Genomic DNA, 23,126 nt, shown 5'->3' with positions numbered 1-23,126 from the left:
GACATTTCCCTCACCGCATACCCCGATAGAGGGGAGCCTGTTCTTCCTGCTGGCACATCACACGTGTGCATTTGCCAAGTGGACACAGGGGGACTGCAGGGTGATCCACGATCTGTATGAGGGGGGTCCACTCGAGACCTTTGCCCAATGTAGGGAGGACTTCTGCGTCCCACCGGAAGCGCGATTGCAATACGCCTAGCTCCGGCACTGGGTGTCTGAGGAGGAGATGTATTAAGCAGCTATGCGCGCCTTCACCCCTTTCGAGCGACTGGCCCGCTATCCTGTTGACTCAAAGGGGCTGATATCCCGGATCTACCCGATTCTGCAGCACCCTAAGATGCCGCCCTCTCACCCATATCAACACCGGTGGCAGTCAATATCAGACAAGGACATTGCTCCCGCTCAGTGTTGTCGATTATGGCAGGATATTCCCAAAATCTATTGCATCATCCCGCAGCAGGAAATGCCTATAAACTCGTGACCCAATGGTGTTCCACACCCCAACGTCTTCATATGTGGTTTCCTACATCCTCTCCTTTGTGTTGGAGGTGCCGATCCGCAACAGGGGATTTTATCCACATTTGGTGGGCATGCCCGTCGCTTACCCTATTCTGGAAAGAGGTCCTTAGCCACATCAAGGGGGTACTGGGGTTCCCTTTGCCTGAAGCCATGAGTACAATCCTACTAGGTATCAAACCTTCTAACCTAAAGGCGCTAAACCGGAGCGATTGGATTTTGGCACTCCAACTGCTGTGAGCGACCAAGCAGCTTATAGCCCTGTATTGGGAAAAAACCGAAACCCCTCCAATCGCAGCCTGGTTTGTGCTTCTATGGCATGTTGTCATGATGGAGCTCTTTACAGCGCGGCTGCAAGCAAGCAATGCGCGTTTTAAGGCCGTTTGGCAACCTTTAGTTAAATATCTCTGTGCTGTTGAACATGCGCGCTACACCCTACCAAGCTCAGAACACTGCACCTCTTTGAGGATGCTATTGTCCTTCCCTTTACACTGCTTCCGTAATTAACCACGTGCATAGAGACCCCATCTCCACTGGTGCCGGACCGGGCCTCTTGCTCCCCACTACTACCCCCGCACACACTGCACTTCTCATTGCTGTGTTGTCCTCCCTCTCTTATCCCCTTTCTTTCCTTTCATCCTCTCTCTTCTGTTCTCTATCCGCTACTCTTTGGGTTCTTGGGCCCTGTTGGGCCGACTGTCGAATTTGGGCTGGTTACCTGTTTGTTACAAAGGTAGACCTCAGGGGTCTTGCCCTTCCACAGAATCAGATGGCATCACAATATGCGCCATGAGACGCATCCGGCTCCCTTGGGGTTGTAGGCGAAACGGTGTGTACATTCTTGCTTTCTACGCAGATTCTTAGCGACACTAATGTACTGCTCAGCTACGCTGCCAGCCCTGTATAGGGTTGTAGGCTTAACGCTATGTATCAAATAGACCTGTGGCATGTTTTTTTTTTTTTTCTTTGTCTGAAAAATGAAACAGATTTGAAACAAAAAAATTGCAGCTCTCCCCAAAGCTGCTGATGCAGAACCATGGAGAAATAAGGCACCCTGTTCTAGCGCAAATGAATCTAGCGATCTGGCTCCTGAAGTCTTAGAGTTCGGTTACCTTATCCTCCCACCGGACTGTATGAATATTATTAAGGAAGCCAGACGCCCCACTACTAGAGCTTACAATTCTGCCAAATTGAAAAGATTCATTATTTACTGCAAAACAACCAAATTGACCCATTAGATGCCTCAGTACAAGACATTGTTTGCTATTTGCTACATCTACAAAGATGCAATCTTGCATACTCATTAATCAGATTGCATCTGGCTACCCTTGCCACCTACTTACAAAACAGACAAAATTAAATTTGTCATTGAGTACCCGCTATCAAAAGCCTTCATGGAATGCCTTAAAAGGATAATTCCACCCAGACTGCCACCTTCCCCTGTGTGGAACCTAAACATTGTTCTTACTAGACTCATGGGTCTCCCATTTGAGCGTTTACACAAATGTGAATTCCAATTCCTTACATGGAAAGTAGAGTTCCTTGTCGCAATCACCCCCCCTTAGGTAACTTCTGCTTTCCATCTTGAACAGTAGAGTTACCAGTGTTTTTACAAAACCCTGATTCAGTAGCAGAAAGAGCTCTTCACATGCTTGACGTCAAAAGAGCTTTACTTTATTACATAGACAGGACTCAACCCTTTAGAAAAACAAAGCACCTGTTTGTAGCTTTCTCTCCACCTCATAAAGGCAACCCCACCTCCAAAGCTGGAATTGCCAGGTGGTTGGTCAAATGTATTCAAGTATGCTATCAAAAAGCAAAACACACTTTAACAATTCCCCCTAGAGCGCATTCAACACGTAAATTTGGGTCTTCCATGGCATTCTTAGGGAGCATTCTCCTAGAATACGTTTGTAAGGCAGCAACTTGGTCTACTACACACACCTTCACAGGGTACAAGTCCTAAAAAAAGAAGTGGGGGAACGCTCCAAGTTAGGTGGTGTCATAGGAAGTGACGTCACGACAGAAGGTGACGTCACGAAAGGTAGTCCCCTCTTATTACAGCCTGCCCTCGGACTCGCTGACCAGGGAGGTCTTGAGCTCGGCCAGATCCCGCTCACCCTGAAGCAAAGAGGAAAGAGCACTGCCGATACTCTAAGATAACGAGTGGGACCTTTAACCAAATACAAGATATCCTTAAATCAATAAGTCTTTAAATCAGACAGACTACATCTCTAAATCAGAACGTATGTCTATTTATTTTGACGCATGTCCTTCAATAAAACAGATTTTTTTTTGTCATTGAATGTCAGTGCCAACTCTGTTGTTAAACATATCTCATTTATCTGCGAAGCTTAACCCTCAAGGAACAAGCGGCATTTCGAAAGACTATCTTTGGGCTGTCATTAACAGTGTTTCACCTATAGTGGGGAAATATTTGCAGCTACTGACCTATTCATAGCTTTCAATTCGACACATGTGGCTTGTAAAAATGAGAAGGACTTGTATGCCACACATAACAAGGGACATTTGACAGCTATGACCTTGAATTGTATTTGGGTCTGGCCACACTTTTGCAAGTGCCTGAAAGAACACGTATTCCACATGACCGCACAGGAGGCAAAGCTCTGGAGAAAGCCTCATGCAGATCAGTTTAATTACGGCGTGAACACAATGAACCAAGTTCACGCTGCATACACGCAAGCACTTGCTTTTTACAGAGAGTCGCATTTGACATTTAGATATTTATGTCACTCACTGGCAGCGTTCAAGGGTAATATGCAAACCTGTCTGACAGCTGCCACAGTGTTCCTAGGCGCATCGTGAGCTCCTCCACGGTGAGCGATCAGACACCATTCCCTGGGGCTTGAGCATCAGCTGTGCACGAGACTCTGGCACGGGAGGGAACCTAAAGGTTACCACCAGGAAGTAGAAAACGCCGGTAACCCAGGATCTGAAAGAAACACGTTAGTGTTAGATTCCTTACCTTAGAATATCCCCAGGCGTCAGTCTGGATCCGGAAACTTTTGCGTAGCAGTACCCCTGCGCGTCGGTAGGCGTCGTCTGCAGGCGTCCCCTGCGGCTCCGCGTCCGTCGTCGGCGTCGTGCGCCGTGATGACGTCGCTGGAGTATATAGACGCCGCCTCCGCGCGCTGACGTCAGTTCTTCTTTTTTTCCGCGCCAGTGGACGCAGATCTGAAGAGCAGTACTCCGGTCTTTTGACCAAGTTTTTTCGAATTGTTATTTCACTCTTGTGCCTGATAGGATGCCTGGGTTCAAGCACTGTGATGACTGTGAGCGCACGATGTTGGTCACAGACCATCACCGCCTCTGTCTCCGGTGTCTGGGCCCCGACCACGACGTGGACTCCTGCGTCGACTGCCGGGCCCTAACCAACAAGGCTAGGCGGGAGCGGTCCCGCAAGCTACTGGAGCTCCGGGTGTCGGCCCCACGTCGGGACCGGGAGCGGTCCCGGTCCGGCCGGAGGTCGAGAGAGCGTTCGAGGGAGCGGTCGCGGAGCTGCGCCGAGCGTTCCGGAAGTCGACACCACTCGTCAGGCTCATCAGGTAAGAAGCACAAGAAGTCGGGGCGTCGTCATCGTACCCCCGACTCCCCCCGACGCTCGCGCGATGCGGCCGGGGGCTCGGGTGACCCCAACCCCGCGGCTCCGCGAGAGTCGCCGGCGCGGCCTGCCTCATACCCTCCGGTCCCTGGGCACGGCGCGACGCCTGAGGAGATCGAGGCGTTCCTCATGGCCATGAGGGCGCTCGGTTCTCCGACGGGGCCTACGGCGCCTTCGGGCCCAGTGCCACCGTCTGGGGGCCCTAGCGGTTCGGGTGTCCCTGCCTCGGCGCCGTCGGGTGCTCCGGCCCCGGCGCCGCCGACGGCTCCGACCCCGGCGCCGGCTGGTCTTCCGGCCTCTCCGGCGCCGTTACCATCGGGGTTACCCCCGACGCCGTCCCCGCGCGGCGCCGGTTCTCCGGTGCCGGCTCCGGCCGGCAACGGGGCTCCGACGCCGGCTCCGGGCGGCGCCGTCCCCTTACCTTCCCCGACGCCGGACGCGGAGTCGGACCGGCGTCGCTCGACGCCGGGCTCCGCGCCGGTGGGGCCCATGAACCCCGGGAGCCGGTCTACATCATTGACTCCGAATACGGAGAGGATGAAGAGTTCGGTGAAGGTTGGGAGGGGTCCGAGGACCCTCTGTCACGCGAGTGCCAGTATGACCCGGACTGGACAGGTGACTTGGGGGATGCCAGTGGTCTGGACGACTCTCCTAACCCTGGTCTGATCTCTCCTCCATCCGTGGCGTCGGTGGAGGGAGCTGCATATTCAGTGGTGCTGATGAGGGCTGCCAAGGCCTTACACCTTGAGCTCCCCGTCGCGGCCGTGAGGCCTAACATCCTCACTGAGGTCTTCAAACCGCAGTCATGCCCACAGGAGCCCTGCTGCCGTTTAATGAAGCCTTGTCAGACGTTCTGTTGGGCACGTGGTCCAGGCCCGCTTCAGGTGCGCCTGTTGATCGGAACGTGGCCAGGCGCCACCGTCCTTGTCCGGACGACCCCAAGTTCCTGTCTACCCACCCCACTCCTGAGAGTCTGGTGATCCAGGCCTCGACCTCCCAGTCCGCATTCCCGTCGGCCCCGCCCGACCGGGAATCCAAGAGGTATGACCAGTTTGGCAAGAAGGTCTTCTCGTCCATTAGTTTGGGCCTGCGGTCTTGCAACACCGCTTGCCTCTTGGGCCGCTACACCCACTCCGTGTGGGATACGGTCGCGGAACTGCTGCCAGAATGCCCCATGGAGGTGCGGGCAAAACTCGGTCAGGCTGTGGCTGAGGGCCGAGATGCAGCTAAATATTCGATACGGTGTGGTCTTGATACGACCGACTCGCTGGGCAGAGCTATGTCAACGACGGTGGCGATTCGTCGCCACGCCTGGCTGAGATCCGCCAACTTTTCGGCAGATGTCCAGAATACGTTGATGGACATGCCGTTCGATGGCTGTCACCTGTTCGGTGATAAGGCGGACCACGCGCTGGAACGCTTCAAGGACTCCAGGGTCACGGCCAAGTCCTTGGGTCTCTCGACCCAGCGTCAGCAACCGGGTTCGTTTCGTCCCTTTCGTGGCCAAGGAAGGGGCGCCCCCACACGTGCTGCCAGCCACGCGCCGCAACAATCCTTTCAACGCGGTGGCGGCCGTGGAAACCGCCGTGGCGGCGGTCGGGGACAACGGCGGGGTCAGACCACACCTCCCCCCGCAGCATCTGCCTCAAAATCCTCCTAGTCCGTGCTTTCAGCCCCATGTGACGCCAGTGGGTGGCAGGGTTCGCCATCACCACGCTCACTGGCGCACGATCACTTCGGACAGGTGGGTGCTGCAAATCGTCCGAAGGGGCTACTCCCTCCCCTTCGAGACCACTCCTCCAGCCATGCCACCGCAGAACCACCGTGTGTCGGGGGACCACTTGACACTTCTGCAGGAGGAAGTTACGGCCCTCTTGGCCAAGGGGGCCATCGAGCGCGTTCCTGGGCCAGAAGTAGGGCGTGGTTGCTATTCCCACTACTTTCTGGTACCCAAGAAGGACAAGGGGGGCCTACGTCCTATCTTGGATCTAAGGAACGTCAACGGCTTCCTCCGGAAGGAGAAGTTCAAGATGTTGACGTTAGCTCAGGTCTTGGCTGCTCTAGACCCACAAGACTGGATGGTAGCGTTGGACTTGCAGGATGCCTATTTTCACATCCCCGTCCTGCCGGCCCACCGGCGTTACCTGCGGTTCACGGTAGGCCAGGAGCACTTTCAGTTTATCGTGCTTCCCTTCGGCCTTACCAGCGCCCCACGGGTGTTCACAAAGGTGATGGCGGTGGTCGCAGCCCATCTGCGCAGGTTGGGGGTTTCAGTCTTCCCCTACCTAGACGACTGGTTGTTGAAGGCGGGCTCGCCCCAGACAGTCGTCCACCACCTTCAGATGACGGCAGACCTCTTGCACGACCTGGGGTTCTCCATCAATGTGCCGAAATCACACCTGTGTCCCTCTCAAAAGCTCCTTTTCATCGGAGCGGTTCTGGACTCGGCGCAGTTTCGGGTTTATCCTCCGGAACGGCGGGTCCGGGATATTCAGGCTTTGATTCCCATCTTTCAGCCGCTATCCCGGGTTTCGGTCAGGTTGACGCTGCGGCTGCTGGGACTGATGGCTTCCTGCATCCTTCTGGTGCATCACGCCCGGTGGCGGATGCGGGCTCTGCAGTGGGACCTGAAGTTTCAGTGGGCCCAGCATCAGGGCAACTTGTCCGACCACGTCTTGATCTCGGAGGGCACTGCGAGACAACTGCAGTGGTGGCTTACGGACCGCGATTGGGTCAGAGGCAGATCCCTCTCCCTTCCCCAACCGGAGCACGTTGTCGTGACGGACGCGTCCCTCCAGGGCTGGGGTGGCCACTTGGGAGAGGCAGAGATCAGAGGCATCTGGTCTCTGGCGGAGTCCCGGCTCCACATCAACCTGTTGGAGCTGCGGGCGATTCGTCTAGCACTGAAGGCATTCCTCCCCTTTGTCAACGGGAGTGTGGTGCAGGTGTTCACCGACAACACCACCGCCATGTGGTACTGCAACAAACAGGGCGGAGTGGGGTCGTGGACCCTTTGCCAGGAGGCTCTGCGCCTCTGGCAATGGCTGGAACGTCAGGGCGTGACTCTGACGGTTCAACACCTGGCAGGTTACCTGAACGCCAGGGCGGACGAACTCAGTCGGTGCTCGATGGATCACGAATGGCATCTGAACTCGGACGTGGCGCAAGGTCTCTTTCTGCGATGGGGAGAGCCTTGGTTAGATCTATTCACCACAGAAGAGAACGCGCAATGTCATCAGTTCTGCGCGTTGGAGTTTCCAAGACGGCGCTCGCACGGCGACGCCTTTCGGCGCGAGTGGAGTTGCGGTCTGTTATACGCCTTTCCGCCTATACCACTTCTGCCCAGAGTGCTGAAGAAGATCAGGCGCGACCGGGCCCAAGTCATCCTTGTGGCCCCGGACTGGGCTCGAAGGTACTGGTATCCCGAGCTACTCAGCATGTCAGTCGGTCCCCCGATCCGCCTGCCCCTTCAGGAGGACCTTCTGTCGCAGCAGCAGGGGACGGTTCTCCACCCGAACCTGTCCAGTCTCCACCTCCATGCTTGGAGATTGAGCGGCGGCAGTTGAGGCCATTCGACTTGCCTCCTGAAGTCTGTGATGTAATTCTGGCAGCCAGGCGTCCCTCCACTAAGTCGGTATACGCCTGTCGGTGGAACAGATTTGTGGCATGGTGCACAGCAAAGGCTGTGGATCCGCTCTCTGCCCCTCTTTCCGAGGTTCTTCTGTTTCTTCTCTCTCTTGCCCAGCAGGGCTCTGCTCTGGGCACTATCAGGGGCTACCTTTCTGCCCTTTCAGCCTTTTTAAGGCTTCCTGATCATCCTTCTTTGTTCAAATCCCCGATTGTAACTCGATTCTTGAAGGGCATCACTCACATGTTTCCACCTGTTCCGTTTGTGATGCCTCAGTGGGATTTGAACCTGGTTCTGACCTTTCTGATGTGTGCTCCCTTTGAGCCCCTTCATTCTTGCCCTCTCCGTCTCCTGACTTTAAAGACGGCTTTCCTGGTTGCCATCACCTCTGCCAGGAGGGTGAGTGAGCTCCACGCTCTTTCTGTCAAACCTCCTTTCTTGTCCATTCATCCCGACAAGGTGGTTCTGAGGACTAGACCTTCTTTCCTGCCCAAGGTTGTTTCGGCCTTTCACATCGGGCAGTCCATCACCCTCCCTTCCTTCTTCCCGCCTCCGCATCCTTCAAAGGATGAAGAGCGGCTCCATCGTCTGGACCCAAAACGTGCGCTTTCATTTTATATGGATCGCACACGCCAGTTCCGGGTGGATGACCAACTGTTTGTTGGCTACGTGGGTGCGAAGAAGGGACGGGCGGTCCATAAACGGACCATCTCTCGATGGGTCGTTCTCTGCATCAAGGCGTGCTACTCTTTGGCTCGAAAGGAGCCTCCTGTTGGGCTGAGGGCCCATTCCACTCGGGCCACGGCGGCTACTACTGCCTTGGGCCGGGGAGTCCCTTTGCAGGACATTTGCCAGGCGGCTACGTGGGCCTCGCTGCACACTTTCGCGAGGCACTACTGCCTGGACAGTCAAGTCCGGAGGGATGGCTTCTTTGGCCGTTCTGTCCTCCAGGACTTTCTGGTGTAGGAATGTATTGGTTCGCAGACCCACCACCGGGGTTGGTATTGCTGGGGTATCTATTCTAAGGTAAGGAATCTAACACTAACGTGTTTCTTTCAGATGAACAAGTTACTTACCTTCGGTAACGATATATCTGTAAGAAACATTAGTTAGTGTTAGATTCCTTACCGAACCCACCCATCCTCCCCGTTCTGCGAACTGATACCTAGGGTTAAGGACATCCCTTTCAGGGCCCTAGTTTTACATGGCACCAGTGTTGGTTCTCTCATGGCTCTGCGTCTCCTGGCGCGGAAAAGCTGTGTACAAAGAACTGACGTCAGCGCGCGGAGGCGGCGTCTATATACTCCAGCGACGTCATCACGGCGCACGACGACGGACGCGGAGCCGCAGGGGACGCCTGCAGACGACGCCTACCGACGCGCAGGGGTACTACTACGCAAAAGTTTCCGGATCCAGACTGACGCCTGGGGATATTCTAAGGTAAGGAATCTAACACTAACTAATGTTTCTTACAGATATATCGTTACCGAAGGTAAGTAACTTGTTCATTAAAGTCCCTTACATGTGTGTGGTGAAACTATTCGGTAGCCAGCATTAGTGGCAGCCGTGCGGGCAAGTGACGCCATCACCGATAGCCCAGCTTTTGAGCAGGGGAGACGGCGTCCACCTGGTAAAATAAGTGGGGGGACCCCGTCCTCCCGAGTGGTACCCCGACTCGAGCCCTGCACCTTCACCAAACACTATTGTGTTGACGTGCAGGCCAAGCAACAAGCTTCTGAAGGACAAGCTGTTCTTAAGAAACTTATTCAAACTACTGCAACAAATACTCGAGACCACACCTAATGGAGATTCTGCTGTACAGTCTATGCAAAAGTGTACTATCTGCAGCTCATATGCCTCGAACGGAAAATGCTACTTACCCGTATGAATCTATTCTTGGCATGTAGAGCTGCAGAGTAGTGCACGCCCAACCACCTTCCTCTGGCCTGTATCTGTTCCACTTTTATCTTAATTAGATACACTTACATGGACATCTATTCTATTTCTTACAAACTTCATCATTTTCCCTTCATGGCGAAAAACAATCTGAAGATGAAGTTGATGCCCATGTGCACTATCGCCCAAGGGAGGAGTCACCTATCTCGTGACTACAAAAGACTCCTTCCAAGACAACAACAAGGTGCAAGCATCTGAGCCCAACACCAGATAGCGATCCCCCACAACAGATGGCGATCTATGCAAAAGTGTACTACTCTGTAACTCTACATGCCAACAGATGCATACTGGTAAGTAGCATTTTCCTTTTCTTCTGTTTGGAACTTAAGTTATCCTGGTCCCGTAGTGGGCCACACCCGTAAACATGCAGGGATCCATGGAATTCTCCCATCTCTACTCTCTCTCCCCATATAAACAACACCAGCTTTGCTTGGCATATGCTGGCTTGCAAGTATCAGGTTTGCAAGCAAACAGTGCAAGGACAGATATGAGGTGCTGGCACTTAAATCAAGGATAGTTCTGTGGACTTTTCTTAGAATGCTTCTCTCTTAACTGTTAGTGTTCTCCTGGTTCGCATTGGACAGCAGGAAACATGATGCATTTGCAGGCTTATTCTCCTCCCACAGGGCATCACATCAAGCGTGTCACATAGTCATCCAGTCCACTAAATCAGAATCCTTTACTCTCCTCTTAGCTCTGTCTTACTTTTCACAGGGTACAGCCTTTGGAAAGCTTTACATTCTTTGTTGTGTTCCTGGCAGTGAGGGTCTCAGTAACCAGATCCTGGTTTTCACTGCTTAAAGTACAGATTTTTATCACAAGTCAAACATCTACCAAAGTTCTGGCTTAAGGCCTCCTCTATAATTCCAAAGCTGTGGGCAGTGGAAAGATCTGTTGTCAGTCACGTACTCTGCCACCTGTGAATGTTTTGTTTTTTTCCCATTAAATTCAGGTGGCATTTTCAAATGCTACTTCCACATCAAACATTTACCCTTGGTTGGTGGCTTGGGGGCACTTGTGTTCAGGAGAAAATGGGGCTCCAAATGTTATTTGATGTGTAGTATGTCCACAAAGCCCTTTGATCAGACTCCAGTTGCCTACATGCTTTCACATTTTTAAACATTATGATCATCCCCACTTTGTAACACTTTAGTCCATGTGTGTGTACGTAGATACTTTATCCTCTTGGTTTGCTATAATAATTTTCCTTCATTTCACAAACTTAATGGATAGTGTAAGTAGCTGGGTTTTTATGTTGTAGTGCCAATGTAAGGGCATACCCTGCAAAAATACATAGAACCCTTATTGGTTTACAGGGTTTAAATAAATAATCCCAAGTGCTCAATGGTAGTGTGGTTGAGCATTTTAGGCTTATCAGAGGGTATTTTTAAGTATTTGTTGTACACAGAGTCAATAAATAAGAGAGACACTCCAGAAGAAATTTGAAACCATTTTAGAAAAATAGCACTGATTTTTATATAATTTGGGATACCAAGATCATCGTAATCAGGTAAGTGCTTTCGGAGTTAAAGACTTAGAAATAAAAAATACAGTCAAATGACGGTATTGAGGTATGAGACTCCAACGTGTTAATGCTATGGACAAAACATACACTGAATACATATACTTGCAAGCATTTCCGAGGTTGCCTTTTTGGGACTGAAGGTGCTTGGGGCCAAGGTCCAATAAACCACCAGCAGTATGGCTTTATCTACCCTGGTTAGTCCGGTTGCAGATGTACTGGTTGCGTTGGTAGCCCTGACCACTTCACAGTAAAGTCAATGACAAAGTACCAGTGAAAGAAAGGCAGCAAGGGGGGACATGGGGACAAGTCTGGTAGAACCCAAAGGGGATCTCAGATCTTGATGGGGGGGCTTGGGTGCAGAAGTGTTTTGTGCAGCGGGTAGCTGTAGTTAAAAGCTTTCACTTGACTTTGACGACCTGGAGAGAGAGAGAGTAAACAGGAAAGCAGGGCCACTCTAGATGGAAATCTCGTGGATCCTGAAGTCCCTCGACGGCAGGTCAGTGTCTGGGGTTTCTGGACTGTACATGCAACAAGCCTTGCAAGGGCTCTGTTACCCTGGGCATTTGTGCTGAGAGGCTCTGGGAGGGTTCAACGGCTCGAGACTTTGTGAGAGCAAGAGGGCTGACCTCTTAGACTCACTGCAGCCTCTTCCTGGTGAATTGCTGCCTCTTCCTGGTGAATTGCTCCCGCAGTGGGCCTAATGGCCAGCAAGAAGTGCTGGGTTGATTTATTCAGGGCCTGCAAATGCAGCGGGATGGCTTCTCCACCCCAAGGAGGATGCTGCTAGGTTGTTGAAGGTAAGAACAATCAATCAAGGTTTTGGGGAGCTGTTCAGAGTCGGTCTTTGTGTTTGTCCCGGTGCAAGCAGACAGGCAGGGTTAGGTGCCCATCTCGGTGAAGGACCTCTGTTCTTATACTTTTGGCTCTTCTTTGTCATTCATTTGGTATCAAGGGGACCCCTAAATACTGAATTTAGGGGCACTTAATGAAGTTTAGGGTTGTAGCTAATGGTCTACTTACCCATGTGGTGACTACACCCCTTATATGAACTTCCTGTGAAGGGTGGGCATAATCCTGGACCGGAGTTCCTAGTTGTGAAAAGTTGGCCTGGTATACGATGTTCGCTATTCTAGTGAGCACCTTGCAGCAGTCCAAACAACCCTTATGGTGATGGTTGTAAAGACAACCTTAGAGACCAGCTATCCTAGTGGTAGCATGGACAAAGCAGTTTTAGGCTAAACTCAAGAGGGCATGTAAGGCTAGCTGTTTTACCATATGCAAACCCTTTAATACCAAATGAAAGGACACTACACAGGCTATATATAAAATATATATGTATTTATTTATAAACAATCCCTCTGAACTCTTAATGAGGTCAGAGGCACAAGCCCATAACAAGAGAGTTAATTATCATACAGTAAGTTGCACAAAATACAGTAGAGCCCTAGGGGCACTTCAAACCATATATTAAAATAGTGGTATAAGAACCACGTCAAGAACAAAGGAAAGGCCTTGGGGCTACGCTGTACTACCAAAGGATAGGAAGTAGGAGGCCCACGGGAGGTGTGTGCAGTGTCTTTACACACACGCAGGTTACCATAGAGTTAGAATGGGAACGTAAGAATAGGAAACTAGTTCTTTTAGGTCACTTCCGGATGGACTAGGAGAAAGCTACTTGAAAGTTAGACACTAGGATAGTCAATACCCACAGGAGCACCGGAGTACTCGCGTTACCTCACCCACAGGAAGCGGGTGCATAGATGTCAAAGTGCGTCCGGTTTTGTCGCTGAATCCTATGGAGCCTTGGAGAAAGATGCTGCAGGCGACCAGGAGAGAAGTGTCTGATTGGATCCAAGGGCGGATCGAGGATGAAGAGTACCTGAAAGCAGAGGGGACAGAGTCTGGGTCACTAGCCAGTGACTAGGAAGGAACCAGGCGGTGTCGCGAAGCAATTAGGTGATGTCATGAAGCTTGTCTCTGCAGCCAAGTGGACCAGGAGGTGTCGACGACGACGACCAGGGGTCAGGCACGGACTGTCCCACGAAGGATCTCGCTGTCGGCGATGTCGGCTTCCGGAATGGAGTCAACAAGCCTGGAAAGGAAGATGGCTTCTTAATCAGACCAGCAAGGTCTGATGGGCTGCTCCTTTTCAGGGGAGCAAGGGCCAGTCTGGAGAAACCAGACCAGCCGTGTAAATTTGTAGGATCGTCGTCACAGAGGCCACTAGCCAACGGGCAAGTGACCGGACAGACACGTCGAGCAGGAAAATGCAGAAGGGCCCCACGCAGAACTCGTGGAGGGCTGATCTTCGGTGCAGTTGGTGCTCGGGCTGGGGCTTCTCAATCCCCAATGCACAACTTCGAGGGTGCCTCAGAAATTGCACAGAAAGCAATTTGCTGGCTTTCCAAGATGGCCGGTCCCACGTCGCCTCCATGGGTCTCAGCTTTGCTGTGGCTGTGGATCGGGCTGAAGGAAGTCTGGAAGTACGGGTCTTGTCAGGCTCTGTGTTCGGGATCTGGTGGGAGCGACAACAAAGCAAACCGTTGATCGCCTGATGGTGCCTGCTTATCCAAGGTGGTCACTCCTTGACCACAAGGGAGATTCTTCAGTCTTCTATCTTCAAGTAGAACGTCGAAGGTCCAGAGTTTCGTTTCAAGTTTCAGTCAGGATCAAATCTAAAAATCTTGGGACTCAGCTCCTACCTATATACCAAATCTAGGGCTGGATTACCTGCTAGGTCCCTCCTATGGGTGGAAACCAGGGAAGGGGGTGGTTACACCCCTTTCCCTTAGTCCAGTTTCGTGCCAGAGCGGGGGCTGGAGTGCCCCAGCACCATTTTGAACTGGACTCTGCATGGGACACCTTGTGTGCCCCAGGCAGTGTCTCATTTTTTTCAGCCCTCCCTGCCCCAATACACTAGAGCCTTTCTGGGGTGGTGCTAGCACCTCCCAAGACAGGAAACCTATTGTCTAAGCCTCCCTCGCTGGAAGGACTCCCAGCAGCAAGAGTTCAGACTTGTCTGTGGCAGCAGCATCCATTTTGTGATGCTGAGGCTCTGGTTAACTTTAACCGGGATTAGTAGGAACAACATGTCTTCTCCCTCTAGAAGGACCACACGAGAATGGGGCTACAAAAGGCGTTGACGGCGCTTGCCGTATATAACGATAAAAACAGGCTAGTGGCAAACCCTACCAAGTCTGAAGTCATTATGTTTGGTCATTACCCAAGGAAAAAATCTCTAATATGGAGGCTAGGCAATCTCCTGCTGGAAAGCACGCAGCGGTACACCTATTTGGGCATTTGTTTCAGGAATCGGGGCGTGCAAATGCCCATCTTAAGTCAATCCAGGCTAAAGGCAAATCCATTACCTACGCCATTTGCAAGCTGCACGCCTCCTTATACAGCCCGTCCACCACGGCCATCAACAGAGTACTTAAAGCCAAGCTCATGCCGGCACTCAACTATGCTCTACAGGCATTTCCGGGCAAATTGAGTAATGAACTAGAAAAAATTCACTGTAGTGCATATAAGAAACTTTTCCATCTTCCAAGGTGCACTAGAAACACCCTCATTCGCCTGGAGTTCTCTCTCAATCAGCAAAACCTGGAAGAGCTGGCGGCCTTAAGAGCATGTTACTTTTTAACAACGGCGGCACAGGAGAATACATTAAAGGCAGTCTTGAAAGGTATCTTCAGGGAGCCAGGGAACCCCTGGTCGGCCATCCTCGAAGTGGCCAAGGTCCAACTCAATCTTGCCATGGACTCATGGAACCCTGAACACGTCAAATACTCCGCCATTAAAAATGCGATTAAAAAACAAGTGCGTGCGAGGTCACGGGAACTGGATCTGAAGTCGCTGGGAAGAAAAGGCTTGCATGAGACCCTGTGTTTTCCACATACCCTGCATACCTCTAAACATCATCTCACGCAGACCGTGGGCCGTGCTGCCCTCTTCAAGATCTTGGCTTATAGACTACACCCATTGCCCCTTAAAGAACTATATCCTTGCCTTCAGGTCCGCTCAAGAGTCCGGGAATGCAGGCTTTGCCTGTATAAGCGCGAGTCTTTGGCCCACCTCCTCTTCTGCTGCCAAGCCCTGCATTTGGCTCGTAGTCTCTATCTCAGGCCACTACTAAGACAATCGGGGTTATGTACTGCAAAGGAGGGGATTATCCATCTTTATACCCTGTCCACGGTAAAGCATATGGCGGCCTTTGGAAAGTTCATCTTTCAAGCACAGGCAATGTTGATGACTTCTACTGGTCCGATTACAGAGGCTCCTGCAGGCCCATGATCCTTTTCCGATGTAGCACCAGGGCCCATGGAGCAATTAGATAAACTGAACTTTTGTAATTTTCTTGATTTTAACTTTTGTAATGTTATTTTTTTATTTTGGTTCTATGTAATGGTTTTCAGTAACCAAACAATAAATATCATTCATTCATTCCCTCTAGATGGGTGGAATGCTACCCCCCGTCGCCAGAACTGGCGAGGGGGTAGTATTCCAAAGCGTATGACACCTTACACGACATGTTTTGATAAAGCCAAACCAGAGTTAGCATTTAACTGCGAGGTTCATAATGCACTTAAGAGTATATTGTATGGCTATATCCTAGAACAGCTATAAGGACATGGTTCCGAAAGCTGCAGACAGGCTCAGCTCATGCTAGAGCCTCATCTCACATAAAACCAAGCACTCTGCCTCCAGGATTGTTAAGGCCTGCCATAGGAGTGACTTATAGGTGTATATGTGTCTAGATATAAGTTTAGATATAGAAATACTATGTCTAAGCAAGGTGTGATTACACGACCTTGCCCCAGCTGAGTGATCAGCCAGTTGTGTCAGTTTGGATCGCCAGCCAGGGGTGGCAAAAGATATGCTGCAGCCCCTGGTAGGCCTTGGATGCACCTATGCCCTGGGTACCTATAGTACACTGTACAGGGGCTCATAGGGTGACCCAATTCCCAATTGGTAATGTACCTAAAGTACATTGCATTGAATTTAGAGAGAAAACAGCTGGGCTGTGGGTCTAATAAGCAGGCCCACAGTCACATTAAGTCGCAAATCAGTGAAGCAAAAAGTAAAAAGTGGGATGACCATAGGAAAGCAGACCCTACTCTCCTACACTAGTTTCACCAAATTCAAAATGGTGAAACCCTTTCTTGGCTGTCGACTTCAGGTGGCTCATTTTAGTGGTGTGCTTAGCCTGAAAAGTTTGACACACTTTCTGACTAATTTCCCACCTGCTCTGGTGCCAAATGATGGACACCGGGGCAGGGGGGTGGTGTTCCCCAGGTCTGTGGGGGAAGCCTTAATCATATATCAGGGGTGGCAGAGGCTTTGAAGCCTCTGCCCTTGACATGCTAATTCACCAACCATCCTGGAGCAGGCATTGTTTCTGGTCCCTGAAAGTGCAGGGCTCTCACCTTCAGGGAATCAAACTGGTCTGTGGTGCAGGCTGGACGATACCAGTCAGCCAGCACACTAGAGTACTAGAAGGGTTTGAGGTGGGTGCACGTCATAATCTAGGGGTACCATTTACAAGGGACTTGCAGAGCTGCCAAAAACCTTGCCATTTGAGTTACAATTGGACAGTTTTTAAGGTCAATAGCACTGGGGTGCTAGTTAGCAGGGATCCAGTGCATTTCAGTCAAAAAGTATTAGTACTATGGTACAAAGTGGGGATGCCCATGCCAAAAATGACACTTTCCTACAGGTAGTTCATATGGCCTCACCTCATCCCTTGTATTGTCTTGTTGTTCTTGGTGCTGCATTGCTTTCTTTTCCTACTGCTGGAAGGTGTTTGGTCTGCATAATTAAAACTCTTACTCTACATTTGATGCTGAACTCCTTAACACATTTTTTTCCAAAGTATTTCTATCCTGGTTCTTACATGGGTGTTTTTTTCATAAGCAGGAATTGAGGCTCAGCCAGTGCATATCCTCCAGCAGAGTTGTATCTTGTGAGACACAGTAGATGCGTTTCTGTCTAGTGTTTTAAATCCAGAATTTTTTTTTCAGGGAATTTGGTGCCAACTTGCACATATTGAACCATTCATGCATGCAGCGGAATGGAGTGAAGGAGCAATTAAAGAATTTAGAAAACTAGTACATGAAAATATTATGTCATGTTCAGTCATTAGTAAGTGACTTTATTTCTTCTGTGCTGTTTTTAAATGATAGTTACAAATGTTCATAATACATGTTTAAATGATTTTTATGCTTATTCATTTACTAAAAAATATTTCTGACTGAAGCATTATTTTGTGAAAAGTAATTGTAAACCCTACACTTGTGGCACCTTATTCCAATTGCCCTATCGGTAGATCACTGTCCTCAAAGTTCATCCTACAACTGCAGCTTATACAGCATGCCACGTGATGTTTTAATGTATTTATAAAGTCTATCCTTTGTAATTGCCTATGACTGCTGGTGGAATTCACTTTACCCTATCCAGAAGAGCAGTGTCATAGGTCCCCTTTTAGATCTTCTTATACAACGTAATGGCTCTTGGAAACAGTAATGGTAAACAAAAGTCACCTAAGTGCTACATCTTTGAATCCTTCCATGGGTCCCACAGTAACTGGACTCCTAAAGGCCCAGACGTGCAACGGCTACTTGTGCCCCTGAGCGAACCACATTTTCTTTTTTTGGGGGAAGATAGCTGTTTGACCTCATCTGCTAGCTCACCATCTTAGGGTCATGGCTAAAGTATTGGATGCCTAGATAATGCGCTCTGGGATTTGAAAGTCCATAGTTGTATTTTCTGTTTTCAACACTATAGTTTGAAGCTCTGCATCTAAGTATATTGATTAGTAAGATATAATAGAGAGGCTTGTTGCTTTATAGGAACACGTGCTATTGTGAGAGGGAATAAACTGTCACAAAGGCAGAGATGTGTGAAGTAGGTCAAGCAGTCTTATCAAGACAGCAGACAGCTATCTGTTTCCAAGGTGTTTCCTCTTTCTCTTGGTGCAGTCAGCGTGGTTATCCTACACAAGCTACATATAGAAGAGATATCTTTCATTTACGACAAACAGCAGGGATGACCATACTTAGCCAGATGATCTCACCAGTGTAGAAAGTAAATTACCCATCATGTTCCATCAACAGCAGGCATAATATTTGATTAAGCTTTGCCAAACTTTCACTGCCACAGAACTAAAAGCTACTGTATTAAATTGCCCCTTTTTGACATGGTCACCCCCACTTTTTGGCTGGTATCTGATGTGATTTGGACTGGAAGTGCTAACCAGGTTCCCAGTGCCAGGTTGCTTTCCCAAAACTGTTCAATTGTATCCCCAATTGGCAGCTCCTTTAGTACACTCTAAGTCCCTTGTAAATGGTACCCCTGGTGCCTATAGCCTCAGGTAATTCACTAAGGAGGATCCTCCAAGGGCTTCAGCATAAATTGTGCCACCTTAAGGGGTCCCTCACCAAATTCATGCAAGATTGCCATTTCAGGCTGCGTGCTTTGGTGCAGACAAATAGTGAAAACATGACATGACCCACATGCCTTGTGTGCCATTTCCCCTAACACTGCATGTAGTATTTGTAGGTCACCCCTGCAGCACCCCTTACATCCCTAAGGCAGGGTGCATTATATTACATACGAGGACATATCTGCATGAGTAGATACTCCCCTGTCCTGGCGAGTTTCCATTACTGCCAGTACTATTGATCGGGGAAGCCATTTTAAAAGCATGTGCTAAAGACTGGTGAAAACGAGCTTCCCCCAGCTACATGATGGCTTCACTGAAGAGAGAGACGTTTGTTATCATACATCTCGTATTAAAAAATCACCGCCTTAGAGGTCTCCCCTGAAAACCTACCAGCTACTGATGTGCTGGCAACAGGTTTTCCCCAGCCTGGCAGAATAGACATGTTTTTGGCCCCAAAGGGTGAGGGCCTGTGCGCTCAGGAGGCCAGAAACCAAGCCTGCTTGGGCTTAGTGTTTTCACCCCCTTCCACAGGATGACCTGTAGATTAGCATTCCATGGCAGGTGAGCTTTAAAGAGCCCACCGCCTTCAGTATGGAAATCTGGCTTCCCTCGCAGAAGTAGCTGGCCCCTTTTGTCAAGAGCTCTTTGCCACCTGGCAGGTGGGAAAACTAGCTAGTCAGATAGGCGTGTCAACCGTCAAGCTAATACCACCCCTAAGTTGACCTGTCTGCTGTTACCCATCGAAATTGAGCCAAAGCCGTGTTGTCCTGCATCTGTCATGCCTCCAAAGTCTAGAAGGAATACCTGCCTTAAGTAAAGATTCAAAGAGGCCAGTAGAGTAGCGGAGCTGCTCACTTGCATCCTGCAGGCACCACAAGAAGAATTGCGAGGACTCTGGATCCACCAAAACCCGACACCACTAATCACCACTACACCTGAGCCCCCAGCGCGAGTCGAAGTGGGCCACGGTATCAGTGTGGTCCCCCAGCCGTCAACAGACTCCACTTTGGTTTCACCCCTTGGTAAGTCTCTGCCACCTGCAGCCTCTTTTTGTAGGCCCCCGTCAAACGGAAGTGCTCCCGGACAAAGAAACCAGACACCTTAAAGACCCTCTGCACCTGGCCGCCCCAGCGAAAAGGACCACCGGTGTCACCACATCCCCGGGCATCACAAGACCTGAACCCTTTGGTTAGTTCAATACAACTGGCCTCCCACTCCAAATCTGGAGGCTCTTTTCCCGCAGGCCGATCTGTTACCTAACATTGAACACCAGACATTGTTTTGCACCACTGCACCTGGCTGCCCAAATGACACGGGCAGTGACCTGCAGGTGCTGCCTTAGGTATTGTCCCATACACACCTTAAGTCCTGGAGATTGGACTCGTAAGTCTGCGGATTGTACCGGGATGTCGTACTTTTTTTTCCTCCAATAGGATAACATTGCAGCTTCTGAAAAATGCACTGGGGACTTTATAAAACGGAAAGTATTTATCTTGCAAAACACACATACCTGATAATATTGGTTCTGGTGCCTAAACATATACAAAGATGCATTGTATTTTTATAAATTGGTTTGGATCTCCTTATTGAGTTGTATGCTTTATTTATTGACTATTGTGTGTTTGCAGATGTCTTTCACCCCTCTTTGATAAGCCTAAGGCTCCTCGACCACACTACCCAGTAGAAGAGCACATTGGGATTCTTACAGCAAGCTCCATGTCCACTCATAAGGGAAAACATGTACTCTTTGCATAATAGCCCTCATTTTGGTATATTATATAAAGAGCCAATGTTAGACGGACCGGGAGGGTCGGCCGAGGACTAGGGGAGAGGTCTCCGGGGAGAGCCGTCTCCAGTGATCGTTCAGACGAGTAACTTCCCCCCCACAGACGTACACCACACAAAGATACGGTTTAGCGTTCTTTATAAGTAATCTTTAGGTACGAGAAGATGGTACAAGGAGGTCTGGACTCAGGGGTCCCCTCGATTCTAGTCTCTTGGATGGGACAGGGGGTAGCGGGACAGTCTTGTTACCAACCTGGTAGATGCGATGATATGATGGATAGCTCACAATCCTCGAGCTCGGCGTTCTAGATGGACGGGCCGCGGCAGCGCCAGCAGGTCCCGAGATGATCGTAGGTAGCGACGGTCCGCGGCGGTGCCAGCAGGTCCCGGGGAAGGTGGTAAGGACAACGGTCCGCGGCAGCGCCAGCAGGTCACGACGAGGATGAAGGATGCGGAAGGTTGCGGCAGCGCCGGCAGGCAGGACAAAAGTTCACAAGGCAAGGCTACGGCAGCGCCAGTAGTCCGTCAAGGATGAGTTCTTCTCGGTGTCTCTCGACTCCTGGATACAACTGCCTTCCTGCTCTGGAGCTGCCCCAGTTATAGGTCTGGCCTCCTTTGATGTCCGGACCCTCGCACTTGGAGGTCGGGAGGTCCGGGATGAGGGAGTCCAGACACCCAGCAGGGGGGTGGAGCCAGCGCCCGGGGGAGCTGGGGTCGATCGGCACCTGGCGGGGGAGAGCCATCGACACTTCTTTCTCCCATTGACCTGCCAAGTGGTCCGCGCACCTCCGGGGTGGATGGTGGTGCCGGGATGTCGGGGCCTGGCCAGGCCCAGGGTTAGGGTCGAGCTGAGGCCACGCGGCCGCGTGGTGCAGTGTCCAAGATGGCGGCAGGGTCGGGCAATGGAGCTGGTAGTGGCTCGGCCCCATGATACGGCGATGTCCGGGGTCAGGAGTCCCGTAGGAGACGGGGTGCGGGTCGCTTCCGTGGGTAACACCTGGAGGGCCGGGGCTCGGGCCCTGTCATGCGGGGAGGGAGCAAGCCCTTCACGTGGCCTGTCCAACATGCGTCCTCCCCCAGCTGAAGGCGGGGAGAGTCACCCATCCTCTTGGGGACTCTCCTCGTCGAGGCGGAAAAAGCGTGACAGGCCATCCGCGTTGGCGTGGTCCTGGCCAGGTCGGTGTTCCACAGTGAAGTCCATCCCCTGCAGGGAGATGGACCATAGCAATAGTTTGGGATTTTCCCCCCGCATCTGGATTAGCCACTGCAGGGGCCGATGATCTGTTTGCACCCGGAAGTGGGTACCGAAGAGATAGGGCCGGAGCTTCTTGAGGGCCCACACTACGGCGAAGGCCTCCCTCTCGATGGTGCTCCAGCGCTGTTCTCGGGCCAGGAGGCGTCTGCTGATGAAGGCCACCGGTTGGTCAAGTCCTTCGGGGTTCAACTGGGAGAGGACCGCCCCGATGCCATGGTCGGAGGCATCCGTTTGCACGATGAATTCCCGGCTGTAGTCGGGGGCTTGGAGCACCGGGGCAGTGCACATGGCGGCCTTCAGTTTCTCAAAGGCCGCTTGACAGTTGGGGGTCCAGTTGACCATCTTCGGGTGGTTTTTGGATGTGAGTTCTGTGAGGGGCCCCACAATGCTGCCATAGTCCCTCACAAATCGCCGGTAGTAGCCGGTGAGCCCCAAGAAGGCTCGGACCTCTGTTTGCGTGACTGGAGGCTGCCAGGACTGGATGGCAGCGACCTTGAGTTGAAGGGGGGCCACCAGACCGCTTCCCACTTGGTGTCCGAGATAGGTCACGGACCCCTGACCAATTTGGCACTTGCTGGCCTTGATGGTGAGGCCGGCCCGTTGGAGGGCCTGCAGGACTTCTCGGAGGTGGTGGAGGTGGTCGGTCCAGTGGCGGCTGTATACAGCGATATCGTCCAGGTAGGCGGCGCTGAATTCCTCGAGTCCCGCCAATACCGTGTTCACCAGCCGCTGAAAAGTAGCTGGAGCGTTCTTCATGCCGAATGGCATGACCTTGAAGTGGTAGTGGCCATCGGGGGTGGAAAAGGCGGATCGTTCCTGAGCCCGGGGTGTGAGACCGATCTGCCAGTAGCCCGCTGTCAGGTCAAAGATGCTGAGGTAGCGGGCAGCCCCCATGCGGTCGATCAGTTCATCTGCTCGGGGGATGGGATGAGCGTCGGTTCTGGTGACAGCGTTCAGGCCCCGATAGTCGACGCAGAATCGGAGCTCAGGAGTGGTGCCGGGGGCGGCAGCTTTGGGGACCAGCACGACTGGGCTGGCCCAGGGGCTGTCCGAGGGCTCGATGACCCCGAGCGTGAGCATCTTTGACACCTCCTCTTGGATGCAGGCCCGTACCCGATCTGGTACGCGGTACGCCCGATGTCTGATAGGGGGACTGTCCCCAGTGTCCACGTCGTGCAAGCACCAGGGGGTGACCCCTGGGGTGAGGGAAAACAGGGTCTCAAATTGCAGCAGGAGGTCCCGGCAGTCTTGGTGCTGTTCCGGGGTGAGGGCACCGGAGAGTCGGACCCCGTCTACGGAACCATCTTTCTCACGGGTCTTTAGAAGATCAGGGAGAGGTTCGGAGTCTTCTTCCGCTCCACTGTCGGTAGCCATCAGGAGGCTGAGCTCCGAGCGCAC

At 51.6% G+C, this 23,126-nt stretch overlaps 1 protein-coding gene across 1 annotated transcript in view; it reads left to right on the top strand.

Moving 5' to 3' along the window:
* RNF17 (ring finger protein 17) overlaps positions 1 to 23,126 on the top strand; it is a 2,333,865-nt gene that overhangs the window by 1,394,345 nt on the left and 916,394 nt on the right. The window contains exon 22 of the mRNA XM_086933472.1: positions 17,268 to 17,388. Coding sequence (XP_086789598.1) covers positions 17,268 to 17,388 — 121 coding nt within the window. The remainder of the gene's footprint in view (positions 1 to 17,267; positions 17,389 to 23,126) is intronic.

Source organism: Lissotriton vulgaris, chromosome 8 (assembly GCF_964263255.1).
Source record: "Lissotriton vulgaris chromosome 8, aLisVul1.2, whole genome shotgun sequence".
Taxonomy (NCBI): domain Eukaryota; kingdom Metazoa; phylum Chordata; class Amphibia; order Caudata; family Salamandridae; genus Lissotriton; species Lissotriton vulgaris.
This window is presented reverse-complemented; position numbering and strand designations above follow the sequence as displayed.